At 37.0% G+C, this 11,457-nt stretch overlaps 1 protein-coding gene across 3 annotated transcripts in view; it reads left to right on the forward strand.

Annotated features, from left to right (window-relative positions):
* Window positions 1–10,761, forward strand: part of GABRB2 (gamma-aminobutyric acid type A receptor subunit beta2) — a 271,600-nt gene extending 260,839 nt beyond the window's left edge. For 2 of the 3 annotated variants that reach the window (XM_005297989.5, XM_005297991.5), the window contains one exon: window positions 8,897–10,761. In XM_005297989.5, the coding sequence (XP_005298046.1) occupies window positions 8,897–9,244 (348 nt within the window). In that variant the 3' untranslated portion in view covers window positions 9,245–10,761. Of the gene's footprint in view, window positions 1–6,150; window positions 6,202–8,896 lie in introns of all 3 variants that reach the window. The other variant, XM_005297987.5, reaches the window with a different exon arrangement.
* The last annotated feature ends 696 nt before the right edge of the window (window positions 10,762–11,457 follow it).

An 11,457-nucleotide genomic window follows, 5' to 3' on the forward strand; every position in this document is an offset into this window, starting at 1 on the left:
AAATTTCCACCAAAAATAATTTTTCCCACCCTATTTTTTGTTGATAATTTGAATTTTCTGGAATTTACAGAGTGGCTATATACATTTGTGTGTGTGTGTGTGTGTGTGTGTGTGTGTGTGTGTGTGTGTGTGTGTGTGTGTGTGTTATAGCTAATCTGGACATAAAAAAAATCTAATTTCCAAGTGAAAATGGCAAAAAGGGGCAAAACAATGTATTCCCTTTCTTTACCAACTGTAGAATGAGTGTACGTATAAATCTAATTATATAATGTACTTGGATATTTCCCGCAAACATGCCCTAAAACTAGAATATCAAGGTACAGGTAAGCCACACATTATTGTTCTAATTCTAACAAATTAAATGATAGAGGAGCTTTTCTAATTACTTTACAACAGAGCACTGCTAATTTTAATGATGCCAAACAATCAGTGAAGTCCACAGCCACAGCCAATTTTTCAGACCTTCAAATCACTCCTTTACTCATTTTCTTTCATTTGTGTTTACAAATACATTTCTAGCCCCTTTGTTGTGAAGATAACCTTCAAAAATATAAACATTTTCCTTTGGCTAGAAATTTGCAAATAATACTCCATAATAATCATGAATGAAATTCTGGCCATGTTGTAGTCAAGAGAAATGTCACCACATTTCTTATTCACAGTCTTTGCCACTGCTTCTTAAGTCCAGTGACACCTGTGCCTCCCTTAAGCTTTGAGTAGAGCACCAAAGAATCATAATTCTGACACTCTCCAAAATCCTGAAGTTAAACCTGCATCCAAGTAATTATATCGTATGAAGATGAATGGAACATGCCATGCAAGCTTCTCTCCAGTTTCTTATCTTCCAAGTTGTGATTAAACATCTCCAGGTGCCTGAGTGCTTGCCACATAAGGCTTCATATATTTGACTTGACTTCATGGAGGAAAAATAATTTGTCTACATTTTACAGCAGTTTGTTTTGAAAATGGTCTAGATATGCCAAAACTTATCAGCATTATGTTGACTGTCTAGCTTGTGTATCAAAAACACAACTATTTCCAAATGATGGCGTAAGATCTGTGTGTCTATCTTTTCAAATTGCTACCACTAGTTAACAATCAATATTTCCAGCATAGTTGACTTTTCAGAAAACATTCAAAGAGCTGCAATAGAAAATTTGATGTTATAAATGTTTGGAGATAAGCCATTTGGCGCTCTTTCTATAGTGGCTTTTGATGCATGCCCCTTATGTTGAGGAACTTCATAAGCTTAATTAATATTAAGATCCTACTCCTGTAGACGCTACTGAGAGCAAGTCTGTGAGAGTTTTGCCTTATGTACAGAAACATTTTCATATGCAAGACAAAAACAAATGTCTTTAAGATACTGAAAACATACATGACACATTTTTGCACATGCTTCCTGTTCGTCAGCTTGTTTTTGTCTTAGTTAGGTCATAACCCACACAGCTAATCATCATCTGAAATGTTGATCAGCCCCTCCTCCCCAGGCTTACATTATCAATTATAATTCATTTCTTTTTAAAGGAAATAAATTTCTTGCTCTTAACTTATTATCTAGAGTAACGTTGTGTTCCGTTAATCTGCTACTTTAAAATGAACTGCAAAGATTTCCCTCGCAACAAAAGCAGTTTTGTATGATCCTCCCAAAAGGTAAACATATGTAAATGTGATTAGAATAAGATGTGTGATAATGACCTCCCAAAAAGAGTGAGAATGACCGCACCACACCTGAAGTGGGGGGAACTTTGCCGAAGGAAGGCAGCAGTGCTTTATGGCGGAGGGGGGAAAGGGGGTCAAACTGCTGCAAAAGGTGAGCAGTGGTCAGATTTGTGGCGCTAACTCACCCCCTAGGAATCTGAAGTCGGAAGGCATAAAGGTGCAAGCCCATGGCGTTGGAAGCCCCTTTTCCACGCAGCAGGCAAGGCGGAAGCCCCCCTCCCTTCCCTGAGAGGTGGCTAATATCAGGTTGGGTTAGGACCTGCTGTGGGCATTGTGCTAGTCACTCCTTTTTAGAGGGGCTGGGAAGGAATTTTTCCTTAACCACCAGATTGGCCTCTGTGGAGTGAGGTTTTTTGCCTTCCCCACAGTGGGTGTCAGGAAGGACCTTTTCTGATAAGAAGAAAAGGTGGTAGGCTATATGTCACAACTTAATTTGTAAGTGTGGGGTGGATGTCCAGTGCAGGTACTCCATAGGGAGGGCATCCAGTGAACAGATGAATGGCCTAGTAAAGGATTTAAAATCCCTTATCTTCACTACTTCCTACATTTCTCAAAATTTTTAAATTTTTATAGTTTTACTGAAAATGTACATTATTTTGAAATTTTCAAATTTTCAGTCAGCTCTACTAAAAAACTTCCTTATATATTACTTCAGGAAAAGGTTTGTTTCCTCCCTCCCCTAGGAGACAAAAAGTGTCCCATTTAAAAAAAAATCAGATAGTTCAGACAGGTCCAATTTTAAATTTCAGAACCTTCAGATTAGTTTCCAATCATGAAAAAAATGTTTATGCTGTATGCACATTTGAGCAAATTTGGTTCACAGTTTTTTTGTTTGCTTTAAGCTACAACTAGTACAGGTTAGAATGAAATGTTTTTTTCCACTTCAATTATAGTGGTTTGTGATGTCATATTTTTACAGATGTCCCTTTTTGTCTCCACTCAGATTTTTTAAAGAGGTGGTGATTGCCTTAAATACAATCAATGAAGTTCAATTACATTTTTCAAATGCATACTTTTTCTTTCTTTTTTTTTAGGTTTCTAAATTGCAGTGTAGCTTAAATAATGTGTTTCTGGTAATAACGGGTATTTAACTTCCCAGATATCATTACAGAGATAAAAAAGGTCTGTTTGTTATGTGTGTGTAAGCTTATTCCTTTGGGATAGCTGAAATACATTCACTATTGTTTTCCTATATATCAGTTCATTCCTGTGTTGTCTTACCTGCTTTGTCTTGTAAAATTCCTTCCTTCTCCTAATGAATCCTTCTTCCTTCCCCTGAGGATTCATAATAGCTAACAACTATTACATACATTACTACTGTAGATTTAGGGGTGAGGAGCTTAATATTAATGTAATATTTTAAGCCCCGATTCAGGAAAGCACTTAAGTCTATGCTTAACTTTAAGAATGTGCTTAAGACCCATTAAAATTAAGCATCTGCTTCAGTGCTATCCTGAATTGGGATGGTTCCCTGATTCAGGGACTTAGTTGCGGGTTACAGTCAACTAAAGTTGCTATAAGGAAATGGAAATTGAATACACAATTTAAAGATTTTGTTTATTCCTAGTCCCTCCCATTTTGCTAGGGGATAAGGTAGGGCTAAACTTTCCTTGTCTAAAAGTAGGGAGGGAGAAATTGTTTCTATAGAGACTGCTCCTCATCCTTCTCTCCACTGGCTGGTTCAGGTGCCTATGTCCATTTGCTCCTGGAAATAGGTAAGGATAACTGGTATTACAAAATGGCTGCTGTAAACTAGAGTCGAGGGACCAAGACTGGATATAAGGAGACCAAGAATCACATTTCTGGCCTTTCCCAACAGTGTCCTCCACATTGTAAGCCATGGAGCAAATTCAGCTTTTGATTCAAAATCCTTTGAAATTAATGAGTATTTCCATGGACCTCAGTGGGCTTTGGCTCAAACCCTGAGGGAACATAGAGACAGGTCCGGACTGTGGATGTTGTGGAGTTTGCTGAATTTTTTTTTTAACCCCCATTGTCATGCCCAAAGATTCCCCCTTTTCCTCTTCTGTGCTGCATAACTGTTGCAGAATAAAAGTCCTCACGTCCTGGAATGCTGTGAATGTACAGTGGATATTAAAAACCATATACGTTTTTTTGTTTCTGGTGCATGGCCATTTTGTATGTTCAGGATACTGAAGCATTTATGACAGATTATGCTCTCAGATGTATACATTCACAGCTCCCACTGAAATCCATAAAAGCAACACACATCTGAGGGTGAAATTAGGCCCTGGGAATTTTGTTGCAAGTAATTAGAGATGTGTAAAGCTCAGCAGTCTTGGTTCACATTGTTTTTTTTTTTTCAGTTTGTTTTCTAAGTTTCCTATCTGTGTGAGTTAAACTCCCTTGATTTACTTTGAGTTTTAGGGTTTAGATAAACCCAAGAACCTGAAGGACTCTGCAGAGTTTTGTTGAATTTCGACCTTGGCCTGAAATCAAAGTCACCTGAAATCATAACTCAGCCCATGTTTGCTCACAACTCACCTCAGGTTAACTGCAGAGTCTGTGAACTTCACTCACATTTCAAGTTGTTACAAAATCTGAACCCATGTGAGCTTTGCTTTGTGTTAGGTTTCTTTCTGAACAATTCCTACAGCTCTGAAAGTAAATCCCTCTTTCTTCTATGGAGGCACAAAAGCACATGTGCATGTTTAGTGGCACAGTTCCATTTTTGGAGATTTTGAAATATTGACCATGCATTTTGAAGTGCATACATGTTTAGTTTTAGTAACACATTTACCACTCCAGAACAGCTACCTATAGTTGGGCTGCCATTTGTAAACCATTAAATTTTTTGAATATTTTCTAGAGTGAAATTAGAGAGACTAATACAGAAACTTCCCCAATAGTGTATACAGAGACTTCCTCCATAGTGTCTCCGTTCCTTATCCCTTATAGTCAGTGCAATTCCTGTAGATAAGAGTCAAGTAGTTTTTCTTTCTAGAGGGATTATTTTATGTCCTTTGGCATTTCACGTATGTGAGCCTTTCCAAGGCATGTTTCCTTCAATTCCAGTCCAGAGAGTTGATTCTAAGTTGTTTGCTCACAGTACATGTAAATGATGAGGCCCAATAGTACAGTTTAAGCTTCTGAACAAATTAGGTAATTTTGCTTTTCCTGTCCTGACAGAGTGGACCAATTTTGCTTTGGCAAATATGGCAGGGGTTAACCATACCTAATGAAATTGTGAATTATTTCTATGCATTTCTCACCTATGTTCTTGTTTCACCCAGATTTCACAGAAATGCCAGCCATCATGTCTTTCTTATACATTTCTTCTGTACCACTCTGTGTTTAAAATGAGCAATCAATATCTGCAAGTATCTATACTATATAGATTAAACAAGAATTTTGTTTAAATACCAGAAAGTAAAGATGTTAGTGATATTATGTGTTTTGAATAGCTAAGTTATCCATTACAAATATACCTTCTGAATAAGTGTTGAACACGCAGGAGATAATACTCCAAAACCAAGATACTGATTCCCTACCAGCATCTAGAGAGAAGAGTGATTGTTTGTGGAAGTGAATCCTCCTACATTCATTCTCATGTGTATATAAGTTTAGAAGTTGTACATTTAAGATATTGTACATTGGATGATTAATAAGTGTAACAGGAATTCCTTTAGATAGCCATCATTTTGGAGTTTCTGTATAGCAGGGAGAACATACAATGGTAACATTTAAACACTCTTCTCTGTGTATTTCTTTTGTTTGGGAGGCCATCAGAAAAGATCAGCAACCCTCTTATAGGGCTCCAGGGTCATTTTTTTCTCACATCAACCTGGACCTATGAATACCATTTAGGCCATTTATTTTGCCATCCTCCTTATTAGACTGGTGATGAAAACTCTTGCATGTGTGCTGTGCTCTAGGCACCACTTTTCCACTTCTGAATTCACCTTTTATTTCCATAGTTCTTATTGCTACTTTTTTCATCATATTCCCATCCTCCCTTCTTCCCTTCCTCCTCCCCTGGGAATTTCTCCATTATGTTTGAACTCTGTTGTTCACCATAAGGAGTCCTGTTGTATGGTTGAACAACCATTCAGCACCAAAAGATTTTTTTAACCTTCTCCTACCACCTTTGAAACCACTTGTATGCCCACTTCCCCCAAAAAATAATTTCTATGATTCTTTTCATATCATCATATCTTCCTGGGTCAGAATGACCACTCAGAAAAAATACATTTACATCACTAATTTGTTACCTACAGTGGCAGGGCCAAGGCAGTAATAGCATCTCTAAAGCCAGAATATACTTATGCTGGTTGTTGGCTTAGAGGGCCCTGTACCTTTAATTAAAAATGCATATCCTATTAATACCCTATAGTGCATTAATTTTTACTGAAAGATAACAGCTACCTTATCTCTAAGGAAACTGGTCTTGATTTTATTAACTTACAGGACAGAAGAATAATTGGCACATATCATTGTCCAGAAATGTATTCAACAAAGGTATCTTTCATTGTTTTTTAAATGTTTTTATCCTTAGAGACTTAAAATTGAGGTCCTGACCATTTATGGTCATTAAAGATCCCATGGCACTTTTTGTAAGAGTAGATACCACAACCCCAAGCCTCCTGGCCAAATTTCAATTTGTGTAATTATGTTCTGCTTATTTGACCTTCCCACCACCACCCACCCACCCCATAGTTTCGATTGGCTACAGCATTCTTCATTTCCTGTATTAAAATAAAGTGTGTTGTTCTGCACTGATAGACAGTCACCACATTTCACCTGACAGGTGATTGCATTTCACTGGCTTGTGAAGTGATTCTTCTTTCTAAAGATTGTAAAGCGCTTTGGGATCCTGCTGTGTACAGTAAACATGATTCATTATCATTCTATCTCAAACATCAATTTAGTAACAAAAATACCTGTACATTTTATTTAGGGCTGGGCGAACCTGGTAAGTTCAAATGACACTCCTCATTCTAATCTCATAGTGAACCCTTTTTGAGGTTCAAAAGTTAGGTTGATTTTTTTTCATTGTTTTTCATTTTCACATCCCTCTGTGCTTCCTGGATTGGAAGTGAAAGATCTGAAATACCGTGAAAAATACTATTCTTGTGAGATGTTCAAACAAATGTTCCAGGTGTGGGAAGGTCAGATTAGTTCTGGAGACGCATGTGAACTTTTGTGTGCTTATCTGAGCATTCAACCATTTGGAGGTTCGCCCAACACTAATTTACTGTATTTGGGGTTACTTCCATTTTCCTTCAGAAAAGTTGTTGAGGTTTTGCAAAACCTCCTCTCCAGCTTTCATGTTGTTAGACAAACATGATATGTGCAGAAGAAGACCCCTATCCCCAGAGACTAGTTTAGAATTTTAAATAAATAAAGGCTCTAAAACAAAATATATTCTCGCACCTACTTCCTTTCTGTTTAGTGATACTAATCCACTATTTGCTGCCTATATACACATATATATATCAGGTATATGCAGCAGCTTGCTCTGCTGCCATATTTGCTAGGTGCACGCTAACATTTCAGTGATCTTAATGACATATCAACAGCAGCCATACAAGACGCAGTGCAAAAGAAATAGTTAAGTGAAGAAAAGTTCTTAGCTGTTTACTGTAGCATGTCTAGTTCCAAGTCTATTTGACTATAATAAAACTTTTCCTGTGTTTGTATTTTCAAACAAAGTATATTCTATAATGTTCTTTAAAGAACACCTTGTGGGCTGATATCAGTGCGAGCCAGAGGGTAGATAAACTGTTCAGATTCAGTTCAGTCTCAAAGAACTTCAGCTGTGGCCAAATTTGGTTAAACCAAAGTCATTCTTATGGTAGATTCTTATCAATGTACAGCTGTCTATCTTCCTTTTAAAGACAAAGTAATAGGCCTGACCTTTGTTAAACCTCTTGGGTGAAATCCTGGCCCTATTGGGGTGAATGACAAATCTCCCATTGATTTCAGTAGGGTCAGATTTTCACTCCTCATATCTGGATTAGACAATATGGAAAAAGAAACTTTCAAAGGAGCTTGTAACTCATAATTTGTCCTAATTAATTACCTCATATTTTCCGTTAGTTAACCTCAGTATTTCCATAATTCAAAATATTTTTATGATAACTACATGGGGAATTGCAGGGAAAAGTACAGGTATTTAGGTAAGCTTATGTATTTTTTTTTTTAATGGAAAAGTTTTAAGGTCCACTGTTGCACTCCTGATTTAAACTAGAGTAGAATTTAGTCCCATATCTTTGAATGCCCTGACTTTTGAGTACTCAGGCTTTTAATCATAACATTGCATTAATGCTTTTTTCACTGAATACTTTTTTAATTGAATAGTCTTGTTTGAGTTATTAATTTTTTTAAAAAGTTAGTAACCGCATGTGCAATTACATTTAATGTGATTACACTCCGAAATAAATGCATTTTTTTCTTGCCTCTAAAATTCAGCCCTGTGTTATTGCCAGTGCTATGGTCTGATGAGATGACCCAACATGCACTGTGCATGATCTTCATAAGCATTGGAGAGTGGAGACTGCCTATAGGTATAACATAGAGTATGTCTGTATTTTCTCTCCCAGTAGCCAGTAGTTGTGTTAGAATTTCAATATTTCTTATATGATTTTCTTACAAAACTGCTGAATATCTTTGGGGAGGAAATCATGTTTGCTTTATCCTCATAGGCATGCTCCAGCATTCATGTATAGCAGTACTGAATTCACCTATGCTGTGCACATTTGGAGGTTTTGCTAAAACAGAGGCTGCATTTCGTGGAAGTAGAAAACAAAACAAAACAAAAACTCCTAGCACTATATTAAACCCAGATATGTGTACACAAGGGCAGTACCGTACTTTTTCAAGATGAATGGAGGTTTGTGCTAGGTATGTGAGATTAGGATATGGCCACTGACTCTGGGTCATAACTGTGTATTTCCTCTGCTCACAAAATCTGGGATCCAGCAAATATAATCTGTTCAGATGTACAGGACAGGCCTTATTACTCTTACCATTTACAAAAGAATGACAGTAAAAACGGTAATGGTTGTATTTAAAGGACAGGAGTAGAAGTTTTTTAGAGAGGCATCCAGTGGATTGGTATTGTTAGGTCCAACCTTTGTCAGTGTGGTCTCAGTTTACAACTGATTGGGCTTTTCTTTCCCCCATGCTAAAGCTGCCTTCTTATATCTTACAGATGGATCCACATGAAAACATTTTGTTGAGCACACTTGAAATTAAAAATGAGATGGCCGCCTCCGAGGCTGTTATGGGACTTGGGGACCCTAGAAGCACTATGCTGGCCTACGATACTTCAAGCATCCAGTACCGGAAAGCTGGCTTGCCCAGACACAGCTTTGGTCGCAATGCCCTGGAGCGACATGTGGCACAAAAGAAAAGTAGGCTACGGAGACGTGCCTCTCAACTGAAAATTAACATCCCTGACTTGACTGATGTAAATGCCATAGATCGATGGTCACGCATATTCTTCCCTGTTGTTTTTTCCTTCTTCAATATTGTCTATTGGCTTTACTATGTGAACTAAAAAACAAAGCCACACAGAAAGCAAGAACTGGATTTCTCTTCAATTTGGTTGTACAGCCAAAAGTGGGACTTAGAAAAATTCTATTCAGGACAAAAGTTACTTTAAAACACCTTAGTTGCTGGCCCACTCTACGGTCTGTTTTATAATGTTTCGGTTGCTTCTGCTAAGTCATAAACACATTCTTAGTTACAGTAGAAACCGGTTCCCCCTTTTAAAAATGTGGGTATATATGAAGAGTGAAGGCAAAATTCCATTCAGTCATTTTTTTTCAACACTCATATCTGAGTTTAAACCTTAAACTATAAAAAAGGGAAATTTGGGAGACAGGTTTGAGTTTTAACAACAGAATGTGCCATTTCTTTGTGAAATTGCACATCAAGTACATATGCATCTATACTTGATTAAAGAGTGTACTAAGATGCTATCATGCTTATGAAACATATACATTACCTTCTAAATGTGTAAACTTGAAAATAAGTAGTGCCTATCATCTCACCCTCATGATGATGATGGTCAACGATTTCTGAGCAGTAGTCAGGTAATTGCTATTTTTTATTGAAAGGCTAAACCTTTGACTGATATTATGAGCGGGTCAGGCGTTTGCACAGAAACTTAAGCAAGTAACACTAGTTTTGGTTTGGATTTTAAAGAGTTGGAATAAGGTCATAGTCACAATTCACTGTACTTTTGATATGTGGGGGAATGTGGAAATCAGATTTAGAGATGGACCAACCTGTCATGGCCTAAATGGTGGACATGTTGATATGCTCAGTTCCTGGGAGATGGAGTCATTTGTCCAAAGTGCCAAATGTTGATTGGCCAAATAATAACTTTACAGATGGTTAATGGAAACCATTGGTGCCCTGCTCTTTTAGGATAGAAAAAGGGATACAAGTGGCAACCATTCAAGATTGCGCCCCAGAGAAAAGGAAGGCTAGAATTATATTGTACAAATGAATGTTGTCAGTCATAGTCCCTGTATTAGTCCAAAAGATTCATATGGAATTTTCTTTCAGGTTTGTAGGCTTCCGTGCTTTTCACCTGAGAATGCTTTTATATTTAGCATCTAACATCCAATTTAAAGAGAGTTATTGAGAGAGCAGACAGTTACAGGAATTAATATCTTAGCTGTTTGAAGAATTCAGATTTCAGAAAGTCTCCAGTTTTATAACTTCAATAGAAAATTTACAGATAGGATATTTTCTCCAGCCGGACTAGACAGTGCCATGCATTGTTTTTTTTAATTTAATAAGATATTATAAAGGGAATGATTTGGTAGGCATGCCTTTAAGAGATTAACTAAGCTTTTCAGTATTTCCTGCTTTAGAAGGTCTAATGGCTTCCTTTAAAAACTGGCAAAAGTCAATTTTGCCTTAGAAAATATGAGAGTTTTTTATTTAAAAAAAAATAGTATCCTCTTGTTTTTCCTTCCATGTAATTTTATTTTTTGTATAGGAGAACTATTCCTAAAGGACAAGGCAAGGTAGAAAATGTGCTTATTTAATGAAAAATAAAAATTGACAACTGTGGTAAGAAAAAAGCACCAACTTCTAATGACTTCTACAGAATTATTCGGTCTACTGTTCGACGAAAAATGGTTATGATAGCAGCAGCCACATCCTGTTTTAACTATGCTACCTCTCAGCTATCTACACATTTCTTAAAAGAACCACAAATTCCAGCATGCTCTGAATAATAGTATTTCTGATATAGTCGAGGAAAATTTACAGCTATGTTTTCCCTATTTAAGGATTCAATTGCCAGTCCTTTTAAGAATGATTCCTTAACGTTTTTCATAAAAAGCAGATTTTTTTCTCTTTCCTTTAAAAAAGTAGTAGATCGTGGAAATTTCTGTGGAGGGGGCTTAGGGGAGACAAATGATTAGAGGAAAACAGCTTTGAGAATTAATAGGCCGAGTTTACACCATTATTTTTTACTTCTCTGCCACATTACCATGGGCTTCTGCTTCAGAAAGAGAGAAAAAACAGCTTTGAATGTTATTGGGAAAGAACCTGAAAATTAGATGCACTGAGTACCCCAACTCTCTTTTTCAGGGGAATTGTGGGTACTCAGTACTGCCTCAATGGTCAAACCCTGAACTGCATATATTCAAGCTTTTGACTATGTGATTAGCCTTTCCATGGCGTTCACACATGCGTTCGCAGTGCATTTCACAAACCAGAACAATGTGCTTTTGTAGATGCATTTGAAGT

This window comes from Chrysemys picta, chromosome 8 (genome assembly GCF_011386835.1).
Source record: "Chrysemys picta bellii isolate R12L10 chromosome 8, ASM1138683v2, whole genome shotgun sequence".
Classification (NCBI taxonomy): Eukaryota; Metazoa; Chordata; order Testudines; family Emydidae; genus Chrysemys; species Chrysemys picta.